This window comes from Atractosteus spatula, chromosome 12, assembly GCF_055471065.1.
Source record: "Atractosteus spatula isolate fAtrSpa1 chromosome 12, fAtrSpa1.hap1, whole genome shotgun sequence".
Taxonomy (NCBI): domain Eukaryota; kingdom Metazoa; phylum Chordata; class Actinopteri; order Semionotiformes; family Lepisosteidae; genus Atractosteus; species Atractosteus spatula.
In genome coordinates this window covers 24,178,938-24,203,368 of record NC_142717.1, presented here as the reverse complement: position 1 = coordinate 24,203,368, position 24,431 = coordinate 24,178,938, and the positions used below count along the sequence as shown (strand labels likewise).

General features: G+C 37.1%; 2 protein-coding genes across 2 annotated transcripts in view; one reads left to right on the top strand and one right to left on the bottom strand.

Moving 5' to 3' along the window:
• Nucleotides 1-119: 119 nt before the first annotated feature.
• On the bottom strand, nucleotides 120-15,354 carry hspa12a.3 (heat shock protein family A (Hsp70) member 12A.3). The gene is made up of 4 exons (XM_088929385.1): nucleotides 14,911-15,354; nucleotides 5,654-5,878; nucleotides 3,837-4,007; nucleotides 120-2,440 (listed from the first exon to the last, which is right to left on the bottom strand). The coding sequence occupies exons 1-4, from the start codon at nucleotides 15,187-15,189 to the stop codon at nucleotides 2,342-2,344; spliced, it is 774 nt and encodes a 257-aa protein (XP_088785511.1). The 5' UTR covers nucleotides 15,190-15,354; the 3' UTR covers nucleotides 120-2,341.
• An 826-nt stretch (nucleotides 15,355-16,180) lies between these two features.
• Nucleotides 16,181-24,431, top strand: part of LOC148822815 (uncharacterized) — a 30,959-nt gene continuing 22,708 nt past the window's right edge. The window contains exons 1-2 of the mRNA XM_088929654.1: nucleotides 16,181-16,224; nucleotides 16,304-16,381. Of these exons, the coding sequence (XP_088785780.1) occupies nucleotides 16,181-16,224; nucleotides 16,304-16,381 (122 nt within the window). The remainder of the gene's footprint in view (nucleotides 16,225-16,303; nucleotides 16,382-24,431) is intronic.

Genomic DNA, 24,431 nt, shown 5'->3' with positions numbered 1-24,431 from the left:
TGTGGTGAGTGTACTGGTGCACTATGGCTGCCGTCGCAACATCCAGGTGGTGCTGCACACTGGTGGTGCTAGAGGGGAGTCCCCATGACCTCTAAAGCTCATTGAGTGACACTGGATTGTGCTCGTTAAACAAATACAGGTTTATTAATATTATTTTAAAAAAGTTTAAAGCGTCGATGAATAAGAGTCTTGTGAAGAGACCTTCACAAGACAAAATTGAGTTTTCACTTAGAATTGCTTATTAGTGAAGCATTGCTATACAAAAAAATGCATCAGTCCACTACACAGTGCATTAGGTTCATAGACAAAATCCTGATATATAAGGCAAAAAATAATAACACCAACTATTGCCTACACACCTTAAATTACGACACAGTTTCATTGCACTGGATAATCCCACACTGCTGAACTCTGTGTGCTCAAACTGCAGACAGTATTCTTTTAGTTTTTCACCAAATATCATTGTAACAACAGTTTTGTCTAAATAAAAGAACACAAAAACCTTCACACACTGAGGCACTAAACTACCAGTTTTGAAGGGCTGAGATTACCATCACTAATACACAGTGGCACACCAGAGTTAGTCCTCCACTCTACATCAACAATACATTCAAATGTAAAAGTAACATTTAATTAAATTTAACATAATATTTTATATTATGAAAGCAAAAGCCTATGTTTCTACATACATCTGACACACAACATTTTTAGGTAAAAGACAAACGCAATATATCACTGCACAATTTTATTTCTGGTGAGATGACAAAAATACATTTCAATTATAAAAGGAACAAAACAATACAATCGTTTTGATAGTGATGTACTGTATGAAAGCCTGAATTAGCGCCACAGAGAAAAAAAAAACATTGTATTTAAACATGATAATATTGAGTTTAAATATAATATTATCTTGCTTAACTGCAATAAATTATTCTTCCTCTGGCGCTAATATGTTTCTGTAGTACTGACCATATGTGGTTTTATTTACTTATAGTCTATGCATGATGTGTTTAATAAGGTCATAAAACAATTCTAATGAATACCCAATGAAAAAAGCACCAATATTCTATTTTGTGTGTTTGTGGGGTTTTTTTATATTTAGGTTTTATGCAAGTGTAACTGTAAACATGATATAGGCTACCTCCTGACTGGTAATGCAGAATGCCTGTAATGCTGCTGCATTTTGAGTTACTCTTTGCTTCAGGGACAGTAATTTGGTACAATAAATCTCCATAATTTCAAAGTAAAAGTTTTTTACAGAAATATATTCATGTTTATAAATGAATAGCTAATTCTCCTAACAATGGTTATCACTGCTCAGAATTTTTGTATGAAGGGCAGTTTCTATATCATCCCCATCCCTGCTACTGTATGTAGCCTGAAACATCTCTACTAATTTATACTGTCAAGAAGTCCAGTCTAATGGATTGGGTCTCATTAGATGACAAATCAGTAGCTGTGGCTTGTACTTCTGTCAAACCAAACTTCACATCTACTCTAACTCTGCGATTTCTCCCCAGTTTCACTTTTGGCATTGGAACTGAAAATGAACCAATGTTCTGGATCCCATCCTCATCTACATATGTGGCATCCAGCCTTTCTGTGCTGTAAAAGCAAAAAAACATGAATTCCTGGTCGTCATCTATTGGCCCAAAGATATATTCTGATACTTCATTGCAGGCTACAGACTGACCTTTCTCCACCAGTTTTTTAAAGAGGTCTATACAGTACACATAGTCTCCAGTTTTATTTACTCTACACTTGTCTTGCCTGTGAAATAAGGGGTTAAATTCTGCACAACAAGCAATGGCATAAGTCAGACCACTGACTCGTGATGCTATTATTTTTGGGTCATTTCCAAAGAGAATCGCTCCCTTTACAATGGCCATCTGGGAGTCAATGGGACAGAGAACTCTGCATGAGCTGCTAAACTCCTGATGGATTTTGTCTCGCAGGAACTTACTTGAAGCATAGCCTCCTACCAATAGTATGTAATCAATGTTGATTTCTGGGGTTGAGAAGATAGCCTTAATTTGTTCAACAATTTTATTAAGACTGTCATCAAAAAAGGTCTGAAGTTTCCTATGCCCAATTTTGATAGTTCCATCTGACCAACATGCATCTTCTGCATGTTTAAAAAATAACTCTATTTCTTGCCTTTCTTCTGCAGATCTTGTTAAGTTGTAAGGACGTGCAATGTATATGTCTTGCTCTTCTGAGACACATTTTTGAGCACAGAAATCATACATAATCTTTTGTAATTCTCCAGGGAATTCTTTCTCATACTTGCTCCACAGATCAGATTGAAATATATCTCTGAGGAAAGATTTGAATTTCTTGTCTACAGACACTCCTCCCATATCTCCTCCTGAAACTTTATGAAGCTCTTGCAGATATCCACCCTCCAAGACCTTATGTACTGTGATGTCAATGGTCCCCCCTGCAGAAATAACACATAAGCAGAGGTAAAGGTGAATGTACATACAAAAGCAAATAAAAATAATATTTATGTTTTTGCCATACACGCAGAGAGCAGTAGATTAACAAAGAGCATGCACATAAATGTCGTTCAGAATTTATTTAGTAGTAAATCTAGGTAAGGTATGTAGCTACCACTTTCTGCTACTTGAAAAGTCTTAAAGTGTTTATCACAGGCATTTCTGATAGATATTACACAAATCAACAGATAAACTGTTAAGTTAACCTGTGCCTTGTAATGCTGATTAATATATTGTTACCTATCCCAATTGTTCTGTACTTTCTGTACAGATTTTCACTGAAACCAATCAAATACTTATAAAATAAACAGTATATTTGATCTTTACTAATATATTTATAAAACAAATATGTATCACTAAGTGTGAACATGTAAAGTTTAGGCCTCCAGTGAAAATGTGAAAAATGAAAAAAGCAATGTGATTAAATTATTTCTCAATTCACTGGCTCATGTATGCTTTTTTAAATGCACAAAATAATTCAGTGGGAATGTATCAGAAGGGTTTATTAATTAACTTTAATTCACACCAAATGATTGTTCAACATCAATATTAAAACCTCCATGTTTCAGCCTGCAGTTCATTGACAATCTTTACCTGACAGTCATCATTGTTAATTTTAAATAGACTAAATATTCTTATTTAAAGGTTGATATTTTTAATGAATCTTTAAGATTATTTACATTTTAATGTCACCTTTCACAAAATTATTACATAATATTCTTATTTTATTATTGTTATTAATAATAATAGCAATAATAATAATACTTTTATTTTAGATAGTGCCTTAAAAAGTAGCTTTTCAATGCACTTTACTCTAAAAAGATGAAAAGTTAACAAAGACACTGTAGGAGATAAGAAAATTAGTAGAGTTAAAGACAAGGGTTTACAATGAAGTACAAGATGCAAGGAGAGAGCACTGACAACAATTACATAGTTCTGAGTGTGGAATTGAATGCTCTCAGGGAAGGTGACTCTCTTGGGATAGAACTCTAGAGCTTAGGGGCGCAGCAAGAGAAGATCCAGTCACCCAAAGATTATAAGTAACAGGAGACAGATGAACGAAGGTTGCAAGTTAGATAGGTATTGAGGTGCCAACGCACACAGAGCCTTATAAGTGAGCATGAGGAAGTTTTGAAGTCAACACAAAACCTGATAGGAAGCTAATCCAAGGACTCTAGGACAGGATTAATGTGATTACTTGAACAGGACCTGTTCAGTGTGGATTTAGATACCCCAGCGAGGTGAGAATTGCAGTATTTTTCCTATTCTTGTACAGAATTCAAATACAACGAATATTACAAAGAAATGTCTGTATTTTATAGATGAAAATTTACTGACCTCCACAGTCCACAACGATGTACTGTGTTCAGAACACTGTTCCAGTTTTTCTTGACTTCCTTCCTCTGCCAAGAATCCATTACCAGGCAGCTGTTTACACCACACTGACGCTGCTTCAGGCTCCAGGGCAATGATTAGATTCTCAGAATTTAACTCTAACACCAGCTCTGCCTTAAAGAGAAGCATTAATAAAAATTGTTTTTATTTAAATAAAGGAAAGCAGCACACGTTCACACTGCAGATACAGTATATAGCTACATGGACAAAGCATATGCTGACACATTTAGATTTTTTTATTTTTAAATAAGAAAGCAACATAATAAAGTTGTAAAATGTTACAAGTGTTACTTACTGTAAGTGTAAGTAGTCTGTACTTGAAGTTTGTACAGTTTTTAAATCTGACATTGTTGAAAACATTTCTTGTGCAACCAACAAATTTAAAGGTTCAAAACAATTGCTTAATACATTAAGAATAGTCTTAAAAAAGGTGCAATATTATTTTTAACCAAAGGAATCAGGATCCACAGAAGGTAATCAAACAATAAAAGGCGAGTAACAAAAATCAGAAGAGAGATTACAAAAAACTAAAAAGGTGAAGAAAGGAACATTGTTCAAAGGCTCAGCGGTCAGTCAATCCATGTCAATCTTGTGCACACAAACACAGGGACAATTTTACAGACACCAATTTATCTAACAAGTATATCTTTTGGAGGTGTTCATCAGATCAAGTACAGAGGCTTCTTATCATTTGTTTAGATGTATTCCAGAACAGTTTTTCAAAAAGCAAAAACATGTACAACCTGGAACATGGAAAACCTACCAGAAATACTCATAATTTGAAGTAACTGACTAACACCACTCAGATTCCAAGTGTAAGGGACAGGAGAGATATGAAAATGCCTGAAGAGACCCGACTGTGAAGGAAGAGCACTCTGGAACAGCAGAGAGATAGTGATGTGGGAACTGGTGGATAATTGAATAAGTAAAAACTGGCAGGCAGTGCTTAGCTAGCCCCAGCCAGACAGTATGGAGATCAGGGAGTTTGGCCCTGGAACCAGTGGACCAGGTGCTCAATGATCTAATCGAAGCATGTGCTTAGCTCCAGGGCACAATGGAAGGCGGAGAGGTCCAGCAAGAAGGCTGAGTAGGATACTGGTCTGCCGGAACGATCTACAGGAAGGCCAATGCCAGTCTGTATGGAAAACATGCTTTTTGGGGGGTCTCCTCCCAAAACCAGGCTTAAGACTGAGCCAGGAGGGTCAACTGTCTAAGTCAGATCACATCAGAGGAGGAAAGTTAATGTGGCAGTAAGGCCAGCAGATGATTAACGAAGCAATAGAGGCGCTTCTGTATTAAATAGAGAGAGAACTAATTGAGTAATTGGAGTCCTGATTAGAAAGAAGGAGGACAGGCCAAAAAAAAGGAGATACAGTCATGGCTGTGAGCTGTGGAAAACCATGAGCCCTTGTGAGAATGCTCCTGGTTTCCAAGGGCAGCTGTGGTGAGTGACACCACAGGATGGTTGTTGTAATACCTACTAGAAACAGTTCAAAACTTGTGTAATAATATTGCAAGAAGGAGTGAAGCTGTTCTGAAGGCATATATTCATATATTGCTTGGTATATAGAATATATTCATACTGTATATTGTATCATTTTCTCCACCCCTTGTATTTTCTATAAGATTTAATTTAATTAAGGTAACATTCTGACAAGTTAAGTCACACTACACTATCAATGCTTTTTTCAGTTATGGCTGCATAAATACACAGAACATGGAGTTCATTTTTCAGGGACACAACAACTCTTTTGACCTACCTTGGTAGCAGCCAGTCTCATGAACTGTTTGGCTGCAGAGTTCCAGATGGCAGGCACTGTCAAGACCCAGGTGACATCGGAGGCAATGAACTCTCTTCCACTTGTATGCATTTTGATAGTTCTTAACACATGATCTTTCAAATATCGCAGGCTCTCTGAGAACACTTTCAGTGCAGACAAAGGCTCGCCGTTCTTTGCTGGGATCATTAGGTTACTGCTAATTGTCTGAAAAGTACAGAAATTGTACAGTTATAGTTATCATGTAAAAAGCAATATCTTCTTGAGCCTTGTTTTCAATAACAGGGAAATATATATTATTGAAGAAGTTAAATTCCACAAGTACTTTTACACCAATAAATATATTACAACAACAATACAAGTTATGGATTTGATATTGCCAAAAGCTAAAGTGTACAGCTGCTGTAGGCAGATGATCAAGTTACCTCTCATTTTACCAAAATTTAAGATAAAAGATAAAAGCTGTTCTTAAAGTACCAAATTAGGTAATAAGACAAAACTTGAGTCCCCATTTTGGAACTGTGTGAAGCAATCTATTGATGAAATAAAATTAAGAATGCACAAACTGATAATAGTGTATGACGTTTACTGTGGAGTGTCAACGGATGCAGACAATTAAGTTTTAGACAATTTATTGAGCTCACACACAACAACGCATGTTGAAACTGCCTGTTTTAACAACAACAACAACTACCTGTTGAAACAGGTGTTGAATTAAGAGGTTTCCTGCCTTTTATAAATTTCTTTAATCTTGTATAATACCTAACGTAACAACATGTTGGTTTACAAAGGAACAGATCATTGGTTACTATACAAGCAGATATCTTAACTTAATGCAAGTTCCTGGTTCCAGTTCATGGTTTTTAATTTTGCTTATGCTAAGCAGCGCTTGCAATCTTGTATTTCCCTTAACAGTTAACCTGGAGAACAGTCAGTTGCTAGTTTAAAAACATTTTGTAATTTGTCATAGTTTAAAACATTTTTGTCATTTGGAAATATTTTTGTTTCACAACTGTAAAAAATCTGAAAACATTTTACAATCTATAGGTATTTGCAACATTTTAATTGATTTTTCAAGACACTTTCATCTGTTTGAAACATATAGTTCAGGTGGGTACCTGAACCGAAGTCCACTTCGGTTTATTACAAACCCACGGATTCACACCGCTATCTCTTGTATAGCTCATTTTACCCCAAACACACTAAAAACTCTCTCCCTTTTTCACAGTTCCTTCGGCTACGACGATTATGCAGCGACAACATCGACTTCGAGAACCAAGCCCTCAAAATGTACTCCTTTTTCATCAACAGAGGATACCCCAGCAGTGTTATTGACAGGGCCCTTGCCCGAGCCAAAAACACCCCTTGGACCATCAACCCAATCAGGAACTCTCGCCGTAACAACCGCATTCCTTTGGTGCTTCCCTACCACCCTAACACACATCCTATCCCAAGGACTATTAACGAAAACTTTTCCATCCTACAGGATGATCCCTCCATCGGGGCCTTCTTTTCTGACCGCCCCATCATCTCATATCGCCGAGCACCTAATCTGCGCAACCTTCTTGTGCACAGCTCCCTTGACCGCCCTCAGCAACCATCCACACCAGGCACTTTCCCTTGCAACAGAGCTCGCTGTTTCACCTGCAAGTATACATCCAACACCACACTCATACAAGGCCCCTCAGGACAATTCCGCATCACCCAGAGGGCATCCTGTACCTCCAGCAACCTTATTTACTGTATCTCTAGCAGTAAATGCCCAGCCATCTACATTGGAGAAACAGGAAGGAGACTCAGAGACCGCTTCAGAGAACATGTCAGGGCTGTGAAGATTAAAGATCTCTCCAAGCCCATTGTTTCACATTTCACCTCTGACGGTCACGACCACTCTAATCTCTCCGTCTGTGTTCTCAAAGACGGTTTTCCAAACTCATACATCAGAAAGACCACCGAAAACAAACTTATCCTGCAGCTAGTATCACACATTCCCCCTTCTCTTAACGACAGACTACTCTTCTTTTAAATTTTCTCCATTCATTGGAAGTTTCATTTCACACCTCTCTACACCTATTCTGACTTCACACCTCTTGATTGGCCTCTCTTTCTGTCCCCTGCTCCCACCTCTCACTCCTCCTCCCTCCCAGCCTTTGTTCTCCCACTACATTACCTTTGCCTACTGCCTTGTCTCTCTCACACCTGAAGAAGGCTCCACGGCCGAAACGTTGTGTTTTCTCTTTTCTTTTTTTCAGCATGGAATAAACCTATTACTTGTTCCTGTTTGAAACATATGTTTGGTTCATCACATTTACTTGAAAATTGATACAGGAGAAGTGTATAATTGAAGAAAATCATCAGCTGATAACCATCCACTTGATTTATTTAAATTTATATCAAAAGGTTTCAAGCTGGTAGTTTATTATTGAAATCTGATAAAAAATACTGTATGATAAAAGTGATTTCACTTAATTATTTTATCTCCTACCATCTTGACTTTGTGGGGTAGGCTATCCCTTCTAGTGTCTACTGTATGTGTCTAAACAGAACTTGGTTTTGTGTTTTTGAGTTCAAATATTTTCATTGATGTTTTACAAGGAGAGCAAAACATCAAGATAAACAACTGAACAAAGATTCTAAGTTATAAATCCCCTAAGTTACTGACCCTAAATCCCTATCTCCCACATCCTAAACCATAGGGCCTAAGAAATATGTTGAATAGTAACAAAAGTGCAGTTAATCAATTTATAAAAATAAAAGTAAAACAAAAATGAAGCACTAAGAAAGATAAAAATCAAAGAAAAGTCACAAATTAAAAATTAAATAAAGTATAAGAAATAGAGGTAACAAAACTGAATTAACTGATGCTCAGTTATTTATGACTGTACTTTTATGACAGTACTTACTTGCCAAAGACAGTAAAATTTCTCAGTGAGTTGTCGAGTCTCCTTTAGCTTTAGGTTTAGACATTGTGTTAAATACTCTAAATACTGTCATTGAAATTCTTAGTCTTCTAAGACAGTAAGTTGACAGGTGACATAATATCACAAACTGTCATGAATTCCACTAGTTGTATTTAAATTCATCTTACCATTGCTTAGAATGTTTTTTAATCAAAAACTCCAAGCCCTAGTTGTGCCACAGAGTGCCTTTATATGTATCGAACATCAAATTAAGAAACTTACACTGTGCTTTGCAAAACTATTCAGATCCTTCCAATGGTGGTCACATTTGATAAAATTTCAAAATGATATGCATTTTGAAACTCAAAATTTTATTCAAATACGGAATGCTCAAATTGAGGACTACTAAGGGCAAAATGAGGTACAGTATATGTTAGCAAAACCTAAAGATAAGAAACTGAAATATATTAATTACAAAAGTATGTAGAGCCATGAATTCAATATTTGTTGGAAGGATCTCTAGCTGCAGCTATGGTCATGTGGTCTTGGGTAAGTCTCTACCATCAGCTTGATGGAATTTTAGGCCTGTGTTGGAATCTGCATTTTTCTTGGCAGATTTGCTCAGGTTCTCTCAAGTTGCTTGGGGCTCACTTACGGACAGCAATTTTCAAGTCTCTCTAGAGAGTCTCAATAGGATTCAAGTCAGGACTTTGACTGGGCCACATAAGGACATCCATTTGCTTAAGCCAGTGGTTCTCAAACTGTGGTACGCGTACCGGCAGTGGTACGTGGAGTGCTGCCAAGTGGTACGCCAAATGACCCTGGAACTGTGTCGTGTGCGCTGAAAAATCGGGACGGGTTTTCATATTTTGTATTTTAATATGTGTCGAATACGCAGCCTACGTACTACGATACAGTGCGCGCTAATACTTCAGTGGACACAAGAGATACTCTGTAATTCTATACCACTCTATAGGAATGCGTGCTACGGACGCAAGTGACCAATTGTATTTAAAAAAAGCTACTGTATCTCCAGCAAATAGGGAGAAAGGAGAATGTGCGTGTTTTTGGAACAATGCCAACGTTCTAAACACAGGAATGCATAGAAATACGTGCTATGAACGCAGGTAATCTTGTGAGCACACGAAAGCGTGATAACAGAAAAATATTTAAGAACTGTTCTAATTTGAGAAAAATACACCGAGCGTCACTGTGTTTCGCTCCCATGCGCATGAAATAAAAACTTTAAATAAATACGGAAATAAAAACGGAAACGCGGAAAAATGCAAACTTGCGTATTGCTAAAGCAGGTAAGCTACACTATTTTTGAAGAACCTTATTTACCTTGGCAAAAGAGCTGAGACGTATTATGTGTAGAGAAAAAGCTGCTAAACAGCTCGACCTGCTGCCCCCCTCCCCCTGAAAGACACAGTCATTCATAGAATTATTGAAATGAAGGATTATATCAAAAGTACACTGATAGAGCGCGTTAAGATGAGCAGATGTTTTTCACTGCAATTAGATGAGTCTGTAGTCGATTTGGCCAATTTGCTCGTTTACGTTAGATACGAGTTTGAGGGCATGTCCCATGAAGACTTTCTGTTCTGTAAACCGCTACCAACAGGAACTACAGGAGAGCACATATTTCAGCTTCTGAATGAATTTATCGAAGAGAATGGCCTCGACTGGATAAAATGGGTCTGGGTTTGTACAGACAGACAGGTGTACAGACAGGTGCTAGAGCAATGACAAGCCGACATAACGGTGTAGTTGCACGAATTAGAGAGGTTGCTCCAGAAATTAATGTACGCATTACAACATCCACCGCGAGACCTTTGCCGTCAAGAAAATGCCTGACGATTTAATATCTGTTAGACTCTGTTGTGAATTGTATCAAGGCTCGAAAAATTAATTCACATCTGCTTTGCTCAACTAAACAGGCTCACCCCTCTCACTGAAATGGTGCTTTTTTATTAGTTGTTGTTAATGTTTTTTTTTTCTGTAAAACACTTTGAGAAGCCACCTTTAAAGGCGCTATATCAAATAAAGCTTATTATTATAATATTTATTATATGTATGTGTGAGTGTGTGTGCACGCGCACTCATGTTGGTCATTGAGAATTTCTGGGGTTCCTATGAGATCATGACTTGTAGGTGGTACTTGGATGCTTTGGTTGGATTAGGGGTGGTACTTGGTCCAAAAAGTTTGAGAACCACTGGCTTAAGCCACTCCATTGTAGCTTAGGCCTTATGCTTGGGATCACTGTCCTTCTGAAAGGTGAATTTTCTTCCTAGATTTATGTCTTTAGCAGAGCAGAGCTGGTTTTCCTCATATTTTGCCAGTACTTTTGTCAATTTTCCTCTCAATCTTGACCAATGTCACCCATTTTTCTCTGTATATCTTTCAGTTGTTGTTAGCACCTTCCAGTTCTTGATTAAATATACTGTGTGCTCACAGTGATATTCAAAGACATATTTTTCACAGATATCTTTATACCCTTCTGCCGATCTTTGCTTTTTAATTATTTCATTCCTTTTAAAGATACTTAGTCTTTATTAATGAGTCACAGCTTGAAATTCACAACCTGAATAAGGAACTTAATTGACACAGGTGCTTTTTTTATCTGAAATCATGAGATACTTTATTATTGCACACTAACAGAGGTGACTCATCATGTGGCTTATTATGGTATATTTGTTACCCTATATTAATTTTGGTTTGCTACAGTTGGTTTTCCCCTATGTTTAGCCAGTACTTTGCTCCATCCAGAGCTAATGTGTAGTCTTTAATGTGCAGAGAAAGCTATGTATATAACAAATATAAATTGCTACTTCAAAATGTCACAATTGCAACTTTTAAAATGTGGAAACTATTTAGACTAAGGGTCTGCATACATTTACAAGGTATTGTAACTACAACACAACTACAAAGACAATTAAAATTAAAATTAATGGCATTTCTTCTAGTGGTACACTGGCATTTAGTTGAACAGATTTGCCATACTTAAATTATTTATGATGATAAAGGTGTATGTAAAAGAGGCTGTACTCTGATAGTCATAACCTAGTAGTATATGACCACTGCTGGAAACAATACAGGCTGTATGTCTGCAATATATGCTTTTGCCCACTCCAGGGGCAGCATCTCTCATCCAGGACCCAAGATCTCTCTGCACGTTGCCTTTGCCTTTATTCCACAGAAAAAGCAGCCCCTATCCCTGCTTAAGCCTTGTCCTGAACATTGGTCCCTTTCTCCAACTGTCCTCATTCCTGCCATTTACCTGGTTTTTCTTTGGGGCAGCCCTCATTCTCCAGTATTTCAGAGCTCTTTCCTTCATTTTGCACTCTCTTTTCTGGACTGCTTTGGTCACTTTTTCTTTTCCTTTCTTAGCCACCTTCCAGCACCCCAGCAGAGCCTACCCTTTCCTTCCTAGGGAGAGGGGCAGTAGGAATCTGCTCTGAAGCCAAGTGAGCAACACCCCATTAGCCTGAGCACCCAGAGGATTCCTGTGTTCTTGGGCTTTAAACATCCCCAGCAGCTGTGCTGACTTGGGGCTCCAGAGGATGAGAAGGGAATAGAGGACACGTCACTTTGTCACCCACTTTTTGCAGATGTCTCCCCCTGTTTGGTCCAAAGGGCGTCTGAGAATCTGGTGCCAACCGCCCCCGGGCGCTTCCATCAGAGTAAGGAACTTGGGAAACTGAGTTGAAAGTGCACACCTGGACTGGTCTTGGATGAGACCCCCTTTCAAGGGCATTGTCCCTTGAATCATCAGCTCCTTGGCCCTCCGACTGTACCACCAAGTAGGGTTTCCTGTCTCACAAGAATTCAGTGACACCACTCTTCTTAGTGAAGACTTGGGTCAAAGCACAGCTGTGATCTCTGTTGGCTCTTTTCTGTCCAGTACATCAGTCTGCTAGTCTGCTAGTCTGCCATTCTGCATCTCTGGCTAGTCAACAGGGCTGTCTCCTAGAGGCATGCGGCCCCCTTCTCCTGGGAGCTTGGCATTAGGAAACCTCTCTGAAGCCTAGAGAACGACACCCCAAAAGCCAAGCTCCCAGATTCCGGTTGAAAGGATGAGGTGGGCACTTTGAACAAAGGCTGGCACTCAACAATGCCTGCTTTTTTTTCACCAAGGATGTAGAGAGCTTGCCTCTCCTATTCTCTTTCTTTGCTGACCATATGGGGCTCTATGCTCTATGCTCCACTGGCCAGTATTTCTTTCTTTATTTTTTCCCTTTAATTTTTCTCTGTGTCACTCTGCCAGTCCGCCTCCCTGCACTCCAGATTTTTTGAGAGGGGTAGCCACCAGACCCGTGTGGTCCCTCTTTTTCTGGGATGTTGGCAGTAGGCATCCACTCCAAAGCCAACAGAGTGACACCCCAAGACATGAGGCTCCCTCATTTCAATTGATGGGCACCTAAATTATTGTCACAAATTTAATAGTTTACTGGTCCCGATATATGTGCATTGTGCTAGACTGCCGGGCAGAAAACTCTTGAGAGAATAGTGAAGCAACACATCACAAAGAGGACACAAGCCCTCATCGACCCCCTGCAGTTTGCATACAGGGAAAGGAGAGGAGTAGGCAATGCAATACACACATTGTTAAATCGGGTCTATCAACATCTTGACCAACCAGGGTCCTTTGTAAGGATTTTATTTGTTGACTTCTCCTCCGCTTTCAATACAATACAACCACTGTTGCTTGCGCAGAAACTCTCAAAGTACTTCAATCTGAATGGTAACTTGATGTGGGTGCTAGACTTCCTAACTAACAGGTCTCTACAGGCCAAATTGGGGAAGTGCTTACCTGACATTCGCTACACATCAATTGGAAACCACAGGGCTGTGTCTTGTCCCCTCTAATGTACATTTTATACACTAATGGTTGCATAAGCAAACACACAGATAGACATCTCATTAGGTTTGCTGATGACACAGCCCTGGTCACACAGATAGACATCTCATTAGGTTTGCTGATGACACAGCCCTGGTCAGTTTATTAAAGGACACAGAATACCATCATGGGCCCATTCTAAATGATTTTACTAACTGGTGCAATGCGTCCTCTCTAAAGTTAAATGTTTCAAAAACAAAGGAACTGGTTATTGATTTCAGGAAAAATACAACACCCCATCAACCCACTATAATTGATGGTCAGCCTGTTGAAATTGTCAATGACTACAAGTACTTGGGACTGGTCATTGACAAAAACCTAAAATGGGACAAATGTTGTGACACTATCTATAAAAAAAGGCCAACAGAGACTCTTCTTTCTTAGGAAACTCAGCTACTTTAAGGTAGATAAAACTATTCTTACACTTTTCCACAAATCATTCATTGAAAGTGTCTTAACATACGGCTTCACTTACTGGTTTGGCAACATAAGTACCGGTAATTATAATAGGCTGGGTAAATTAGTGAATATAAGTGGCAAAGTAATCAGGAATAATCAAATCAACTTAAGTATCCTTTACAAACAGAGGGTGACTAAGAAAGCCAAAAGCATCAGGGAGTGTGTGTCTCACCCCTTCCATTGAGAATTCACACTTCTCCCATCTGGGAGATGCCTCTGTGCCCCCAGGTGTAAAACCAACAGACTCAGGAAATCTTTCATTTCCACTGCAATTACACTCTTAAACAATGCAAACTACTAACTAACTACCTTGTCTCTTGTCTCTTTGTTTCTTATCTCCTATAACACTACTGTATTCTCTTCCCTTTAGGTGATGTATATTTGTCATTGTGTTGTGTTTGACTGTGCCGTAAAATAAATTTCCCACAGGGGACAATAAAGCTTGAATTGAATTGAATTCAAAAGTTGAAATAAAAATATCATCAGACTATTTAGAAGCCTAAAACAATGAAAATAAATACTGTTTCCCTCTTACCATTTCTATCTTAATTGCTTCTTTTCTGTTTTATGGTTTGTATTTATTTAGCTTTTAGTGACTTATTTAATTATTTATATTGCCTTTTTTATCTTACTGGATTATGTATTTTTTTGTAGAAAGATTTTTCAATATGTTCTCTACATGTTGCGATGGTCAGTGTATTGTGAATTTTCTTTAATAATATTTTAATACTTCTCAAGCCAATTAAGCAACTAACATCTGAGCAAACACTACATTCACTATATACTGCACATGTTAACCAATGCTTTATCAGAATGTGTTCTCTGCACAACGTACTGTATGCAATCATCATCTTTTATCTGCACCATTACAATTTATATGTTTGGTAGTTAAAATCTCTCTGTATAACAATATGTAGGTATTCTGTATCTGTAAATAAGCACTGAATAATTAAACACACATGTGTTGTAGAAACCTTACCTTGTTGTATAATTCCATTTTAAAATTTTCGAAGAAGTATGCCTTTTTAGCATCTCGTTTGCTCATTCGGTGGTATGTCAAGATAGCATCATACCCAAACTTCTGGAAATCTCCTTCTTGATTAAACAGAATGCAAGTGGGTGTTTTGGGAGTTCTCAGACCATGCTCCATTCCCCAAAACACACTCCTGATCTGCTCTGTACATGACTTCAAACAAAAACAGTAGCCACTGTATGCGGTGCCGAAATCGATAGCTACCATAAGAAAAGTGTCTGACATCTTCGTTGTTAAAGAAAAAAAAAGCTTCTTGTTTCTTCTCAACAAGATTTGTACCTTCTGACTACGTAAACAACAGCAATAATAAACAGTAATAATGTATTAACATATAAATATAAAGAAATTGTTACTCTGGGTACTAGTGATGGTTTGATATCAGCTGTATGTGGTACTAAAGCAAATATTCTTAAACCCTAGCCTTTCACAATAATGCATCAAAATCCCCTTTAAGTTGTTTTTCCCCTCAATGGTTTTATTTTCACTTCTGTATTACTGGAAACTCAGTTGTTTTGCAAACGGAATTTAAAATGTAAAAATAAAACTAAGTAGCGTATTTTAGATACCGTAATTAATATTCGATGATATGATTGTTATAAATAAAATACAAACAAGAGCCTGTTCAAAAGGTTTGTGGAATATTTTAGAAAACAGTTACAATGCATAATAGTTCAATTTTTTTTATCAATTTAACGTTTGTGTAATTTAGTAAATAAACCAAAGCTTCCCAATCCCAGTCGTGGTTCTGGGAACCCACAACACTGCAAGTTATCAGTCAAGATCTTTAAATTAATTATTAACTAAACCAACAAGTTGCTTGGCTGTAAGTTTGTTTCTTTTTTTCTTCTTTTGGAGATTTTAAACTACCTATGAAAGACAATACTTAAAAGGCAACCTCTTACAATTGTTTAAAAACAATTTAAAGCAGTTGAAATTATGCTTATTTTGATATAATTGGGTGTTCACGGGGGATAAAAACCAGTGGTTTCCCTGGAGCAGGATTGGAAACTCCAGAACTAACCAGCGTCTTGTACTGATGTACTACATATGACTGGAAAGTTACAGCAAGTGAACAGCAGGGCGGGACAGTGGTTGAGCGCCTTATATTAACGCACACCCACTACCTAGCCTACAGTTGTGCCGTAGAAATACAATAAAAGTTATATTACAAACACACAGAGCCATGGCTAATCCTTGTAACTATTTATCAGACATTATGTGGCTTAAGCATGAATTGGAGGTATTGAAGCAAGAGGTGAAGTAAGTAGATTTTGTAAGAAAGATCTCGCTTTTTCCCCAAGTATTCTTCTTTCCTAATACGTCTTATTTTTTTGCACAGGTTTTACAGACAGAATCATTGCGAAATTTGTAAAACGACCCACAATGGACTTCAAATCATAAAACAGGATGTGGAGAGGTACAGTAGCTCGGCAAAATAATTATCCAGTGTGCACTCTTTCTTTTATGTACAGTATCATCATTTTTTTGTTAAGGTGTTTAGGACTTAAACAAATGAAAACCTGTTTCTTTTATGGGGTCTTCTTTCACTCCCTTGGTCTTTGTCTTGGTTAGGGTTACCATACATCTGTATTTTCCTGGACATGTCCTCTTTTTTGGCATTTAAATCTCAGTGCTGGAGGAAATTTTTTCAGCATCTTAAAACTTGCAGGATTTTTCCCATATTCTTTTCCCCCAAAAGGTTTTTGATGTGAAATGGTTCTTGGGATTAAGAGAGTGTTGAAAATTCAAAGAAAAATTGTGTGTTGATTAATTTTAGTCATAGTCTTGTGTTGCTCTCTGTCCTGTTCCATTTTCCTTTTGAACAGGTACTCTTTTTCCAAAGCGTCCACTCCTGGCTCAGGCAAGGCGCTAATTTCTGTGTCTTGTCTGATCCCTTAGTGTCCATACTAGCGTTTCTTCAAGAGATCTTTATTTGATTTTTTTTATCTTGCTATCCCTAAACACATGACCAAAATGATAGTGAAAAATTCGCAGCAGAAATACCTGTGTTTTTGAAGTGGTAGAGAAGAATGGGAAGCTGAATGCTTAAACTCGGTACTTGCAGTATGTATCTGTGGCAAATAAGATGTATTGTTTTATATATATGATATAAAAACAAGTTATTTACAGGTATATATTGTATGCTATCAATACCACACAATTTAATACATACTGGTACAAATACACATTTCTCCCTCTCAACAAAGTGTCTCCTTTATTGAATGTTCAAAGATGTTAACCCTAAAGGGGTACCAGATACATCCATGGCAGTACAATAACAGAGTTTCAGTAGATAATTTGCTGAGTTGATTATAGTGTGATTGCTCAAACCTGTGAGTGAGTACGAATCTGAAATGTATACAGTAATATGTTAAATATTTGTTGCAACAGAGCAGGTCTCACACTTACATAAGTATGATATTTTGATGTTTTAGAGTAGAGCACACCAAACAAATGATCTCTAACTAAAAAAAACAGAAACATAATGTCACCCTTTATATGTGATGTTCAGCCATTTAGATAACTAAGGAATCTGAATCTCCCATCATGTTTTTGGTTTATTAGTTCATTATCCAGCACTAATAATCCTTGCTTATTATATCTGTATCCTTTCTTTGCCTCACATCCATGATTGATATATCCAGATTTTTTGTTACAAGGAATTGAGAAATTTCTCTACATTTCCAAATTCATTTTTGGATTTCACCAATAATGTCTCTGGAGATGTTAATGAAAGTAGAACAGAATCCATACTCAGTGAAGTGGGAGATGTCATAGATTATGAAAAGTGGTTTATTACACATTATTGACAGTTTTGATTTTGAATTACACACAATGGAGAGTAGTGACACTCTCTTTGTATTGTTACTCTTTGGAGTTGTTACACCACTCAACAAAATAATCCAACAATGCAGGCCCATGATCAGAGGTCAAATGACCTAAAGAGGTCAATGCCACTGTTCTAAAATAAATTAATGTCTTGTACAATTTGTGTTTTGCAATTGGTATACAGTAATTTTTGTCTGTTTCCAAATGTTGGGTACTTTCTGCTGATTCAGAGATATTGAAGAGATAATGAAATATACTGCAATACTGAGCTACTCAGCACATGACCTCAGTATCTGCCCAATGATGTTATGAGGTCCGAAAACATTTGTTTTCTTGAAAATGTTGGAAACACAACGTGTATTGATTTCTCCATTAAAGTCATTCTTCTCAGACCTATGATAAAAACCATTTAGTTCATTAGCCAGCAATTTATTTAGACCATCAATATTCATTGTGTTTTTGGAGAGATTACTTTTGTCCTTCAGTCCCACCATGGTTTTCATTCTGCTTCAAGCAGTTCACAAATTATTAGAACTAAGTTATCCTTAGATTTTTTCTTTATACTTTAATTTGGCCTTTCTAATTTCTGCTGTAAGTTCAGATCTGATTTCTCTCTTAACAGATTCATTACCCTGTTTGAAGTAATGTAAGTGCAGCACAGTAGGCTTCAGCAATTTGTTTACCCAAGGTTTATTATTTGAATAAACTTAGGGATAGGGATCACTGTTTCTTCACAGACAGATACTGTACATAACTAGACAAACTCACAGATGTGGTCTGTAAATTGCTGAACCATTCCTGGCTCTCTGACAATGCATGGATGTTTGTGGTTGAACTCTGGCTGGCCAGGCATGACAAAGAAGGCAGCTGTGAGGATGTTGTGTGTTGTTTGGCAGCTGTGAAGCGTGAGTTGTTACTTTTAAGGATAAGTGAAAATAACAGTGCCAAGTGATAGTGTATCATTATCACAAGATTGGATGTCTGGGCTTTGACTGGACCACTCCAGGACATTAACCTTTTAGGTTTAAAGCCACTCCACTGTGGCTTTTGCTGTATGTTTCGGGTCATTGTCCTGTTGAAAGACGAATCGTCCCAGTGCTCTTGCGGATTACAGCATGTTTTCCTCCAGGATTTTTCTGTACTTAGCTCCATCCATTTTTCCTTCTATCTTTATGAGTTTTCCAGTCCCTGCTGCAGAGAAGCATCCCCAAAGCATGATGCTGCCACCACCATACTTCACTGTAGAGGTGTGTGATGTGCTGTGTTAGGTTTGTGCCAAACAAAGTTCAATTTTGGACACATCAGACCAAAAAATCTTCCTCCAAAGATCCTCTCACATGCCTTTGGGCAAACTACAGCCGAGATGAGATATGAGTTTTTTTCATATCACAGAGGCTTTCTTCTTGCCACCCTTCCGTACAAGCCAGATTTATAAAGTCTCATGTACAGTTTCTCCCATCTCTGTCGTGAAGGACTGTAACTCCTTTAGAGTTGCTGTAGGCCTCTTGGTGGCCTAGCTTACTATGGCTCATCTTTCCCAGACACTCAGTTATGGAGGACAGACAGTTCTGGGCAGATTCACAGTTGTTCCATATTTTCTAACCTTTGTAATGATGGACTTCACTGTGCATCAAGGTATATTCAATAAGGATATAAATTTCTTATATCCTTGCCCTGACTGGTATTTTTCAAGAACCTTGTCTCAGATCTACTTGGAATGTTCCTTGGTCTTTATGGCGTAGTGTTTCCCTGGAAATGCACAAAGTGGGGAAGCTCCCAGACACAGGTGTATTTATTCTGAAATCATGTGACACACCTCAACTGCACACAGGTGGACTCCAGTCACGTAATTATGTGACTTGGAGAAGATAGTTGGTTACTTCAGAGGTATGTCAAAGCACAAAGGGTGTGTCAAAGCACAAAGGGTTGAATACTTATTCATTCAATTATTTTCTGTTTTTTTATTTTTAATTAATTTAGTAAAATGTCTGAATTTTTTTTACTTTGACATTATAGATTACTTTGTGTTGATGAGTGGCAAAAATTCTCAGTTAAATACATCATGGTTGTAACACAATAAAATGTGAAAAAGTCCAAGGGGGGTGTAGACTTTCTATAGGCACTGTAAGTCAATGCCAAACTATGAAGCACACTATACATTCAAATACGTAGGCTTGTTTGGGTGTTGTTACTAATTTGATTGAACATAGATATTTTTAATCGTTTAATTATTTTAATTTACAAATTTAAAGATCATCAGGTTATTTCTACTGTTATATTTTCATCTAATAATAAGAAATGTGAAAGTCATAAAAAGATCTTTCTGGAGATGAAACTTAATTTTTATTACAATATGAAACAAATCAGAAATCAGAAAGAATCTGAAGAGCAGATACAAAGGTAAGGATCACTTTTGTATTGGCCTTCAGCATTTACCTTTAATTACTATTCCTGTTTTATTTTTAATGAATGGTTTTATAGTACATGAGATATTTCAGATTAATATTTAATCATTTTGTAAGCTCATCATCAGTGACATGTTAGGTAAATTACTGAAAATGCCTGACTGCCTTGTCTTTAATGCACCTGCAAAAAAATCCACACCAGAGAGAGTCTCTACAATCAATCCATTTTATGCATTCTGGAGCAGTTCCTCTCTATTCGCAATGACCCTCAAGCATCTGGAGTTCCAGTAATGTGGTTCTCCTACACCTACAATGCTAAAGTACCACTATTCTTACATTTTAAATCAGATTTGAAGGATCAATTTGATGCAAATGAAAAATGATGGAATAGACACTTAAGAGAGACCTGCCATTGTTATTTTAGAAGTTAGTTGGTAATAAATGTAAAATAGATAGCTGCTAAATAGATGGCAGGACCGCAGGATGTCAGTACCACACAATCTTTATAATATTTGATGTTGGAGTGTATGTCTTGTAATTAAAATTTTAGAGATTCTTCTATAACAATAAAATTGGGCCATTGAACATTGTAACAAAAAGTGCTGCTCGTATTCAATGATCACAATCAGACACAGAAGTGGCTGGAAAGTAATGAAGATATTCTGTTACGGTGGGGCAAGCCTGGAGAACCACATGGGTAAATTTATGGGTCACCTTTTAATCATAATTTCTTAAACAACTTGAACAAGTTTGTTTTGACCACTGAAGCAGATGAGTGGTTCAATCAAGTAATTTAGCAAAGAAATAAGTGCAAATCCTGTATTTCTTGATGACCACAGTTTGTTTTTCTTGATTTAATAATTTGATGTAAAATTCATGTGTTCTAAGTGATAGTTTTGTAAGGGGGCCCAGAATTTTTCTGCACTGATTGTCTAACTGTATTTAGGTCCCTTTCTAAAGTCACTTGTTAAACAATAAGCCCACAGTGGTACATAAACGTCTCAACCAGTTATTTAATTAATATAATGTTTTGTACATTCATGTAGATTAATGACAAGTGTGCTTTATTCATCAGCATCAAACAATAAAGCAGTATATTATTCAGAGAAATGTCTATTTCCATTTCCCAAACTAATATATATATGGAATCTTTTTCTTCAGTAGAATGCAAAGTGTCCTAACATGCTTCATTTAGCCTTTTTCCTAGTTTACTGCTTGGACAATGTTTCAGATGTGTAAAAACGTTTTCATGGTTGCATAGTTGTTCCTTTAGAACATCAGTGACTTGCAATGGCAGTGAGAGGTGTGAAACAACAGAGCGGGAGAGAGCTAAACACAAGATAGAATATGAAGATTTCAAAAAGAAGTATTGTTAAATTGCTTTATTTAATCCACAGTAATTTCAAGGAATACATGTATGGAGCATAAAGAGGATGACGCATTATTGGATTAACCTAAGGATTCTAAATTCACAGATTTGTTTCAACAGATCTATAAAAATGATAAAAAATAAGGTAGTTAAAACCAGTTGGAAAAGTAACAATGTACATATGCAGCCACCCAGAATGCACATCAAAACCTGTGTCCTTGTTAAGCAAACTGTGGTATACCACAGCATGATACAGCTTGCCAAATTTAGCTTCCTTTACCTGCCCAAAGAAGATCAATAGGTGGCATTTGTGGTGAGTTATAATAATAATTAATAATTGCTTACACTTATATAGCGCTTTTCTGGACACTCCACTCAAAGCGCTTTACAGGTTATTGGGACTCCCCTCCACCACCACCAGTGTGCAGCCTCCACCTGGTTTAGATGTTAGATAAACTGTAGCTGAATTTAATCTGTTGAACTATTTTTTTAAGTCCACTTAATTTGGAATAATGTAAATAAAGAGACGTTTCTGTAACTGAAAATTAAAAATAAGGTACACAACAATATTCCACCTTCTTCATAAACATTTTCTGTATCAAATTCTTTAACTCAATCACTTGCTGTAGTTATTTTGGAAAAGTTTTGATGTGATAGTTTAAACTTAATTTCCCATGAACAATTGCAGGATAAAATTAATAACAATAAACATATACTTGAACAAATTTATGTTAGTAATATAAGCACTTATAAACTTAGAAAATGTTTTAGATTTATAATGTGCTGTTTTTTAGTGTGTGTCTCAGTAATTCCATGTAAGTTTTCATTCAGCGTTTTTTATTCATATTAATTTAATTCAAAACACTTCTGGTTCATTTGGTTTTAGTTCCTCTGCAAGTAATTGTAACATTAGTAATTTTAATTGGTGTCTATATATAATATAGAGTGGTGTGGTGGCTCTGTGGCTAAGAATCTGCGCCTGTGGCTGGAAGGTTGCTGGTTTGTATCCCACGGCTGGCAGAGGAATCCTACTCCGTTGGGCCCCTAAGCAAGGCTCTTAACCCCAACTGCTCCAGGGGTGCCATATAAATGGCTGACCCTGCGCTCTGACCCCAAGCTTCTCTCCCTGTCTGTGTGTCTCATAGAGAGCAAGTTGGGGTATGTGAAAAGACAATTTCCTAATACAAGAAATTGTATATGGCCAATAAAATAATCTTATCTTAATACTTATACATTATGTAAGGTTTCTTTGAATTGTAATTGAAAATTGATGTTTTTATTAATTTTATATATCACAGTATATGAAATGTTAAATAAATATCAATAATAAAAGTAGCAATAACACTTGAAGTAGCAATACACACTGCATAGTGTAAAGATACTGTAGAAAATGTGACACCCTAGGGCATCACCACACTACCAATTCTATAATCCAAGCAAACTGCTGAAAGCCTCTTTAATGTATCAAAGAGTAGCAATATTCCTACAATAACTTTAGATGGGTGTGTGTCACATTTGTTTCATACATCAAAATTGTAGGAAAAATCACTATGATTAAATTGAATAATAGTCTCTTGCAGTAGTTGTTTTGGCTGTGAAAAGTTTCTTGAATACATCTGTAGACAACCAGTTGCTTTGTAAACTGATCACAGACCTTCAATACCTGTGTTCAGGAAGAATTTGGATGATACTGAAAAAAAAACCTCAGACAGTTGAGAACATCACCTGTCTGTGAGAAAGAGAGAAAAAGCAGTCAAAAAGAGAAATTCTAAAATCTTTGGCTATATTTAATTTCCCTGTCTGGACAGAATTGGATAGCAAGACTAAATATTGATCAAGTTCACCTTGACAGGTGAACTCCATCCTGCTATTCAAACAGTCACAATCTACTACATGAAATAAAGACAAACTCCACATTTGTCCATTACTGTGTTTGCTGTGCAAATCTTCTGTATGTGTAGCTACACCAACTAAGGACTCTTCCATTTGATTCCATTTGAACCTAGAGCCAGGTATGCAACCTAAATAATGAAAATGATATTCCTACAAGAAGGTATTACGCTACCACAAACACTACAATTCAGTTTCTAGGGCGAAATGTTCAATTAGCAATTAAATATTTTACCCCAGGACTTCAGAGCCCTCACCATCTCTGGTGACCACACTCTGGGCACAGCCTTGAATGCTGCAGTGATTGGACCCCCTTTAACTTCTTCGGCTGGTGTCCAATTGGTACAGCACCTACAGTACCTTCGACTCCTTCCACTTCTGAAGCTTCCATACAAATGTACCTAATATTTCTTCTTCTTTTCCACTCGGAATATGTCCATATCAATTTATTTCTAGCAAACTAGAAACTACTAGCAATAACTCTCACCCTATTCCTTTCAAATACCATATCAACCTTGCCCTCCATTGCATACATGAACATAACTCATACTGTATTTCTTTCTTCAAGTGGAGTTTAGAATACAACCTCAGGGTTCTAGAAAATGTCAGCCAACAATAACTCTCACAACATTCAATCCTACTTCTGCATCATACTACTCTTTTGGCTTGCCATGGTGTCTTCAGCTGCCCTTCAAAGAGTTCCCATCTGAAGTGAACTAGGGTAGCTGTACTGCCACTTGTTCATTGACTTGCATTCTGTCACCTGCATCATTCTCATTCTTTTTCACTTCCTTCAGCATTAGTATTTCTCTGAAACATTTCCTTAATCTATTCAATCAACTAAAGCTTAAGCCTGAATGAAATGAACTTTTTATTTATTCCATGATACACACACATTGCTCTCAGTTCTTTCAAAACTTTGCACCCTAACCGACTCGATCGTAGCTTCATGTTGGAAATTTTTGTCAGTGTCT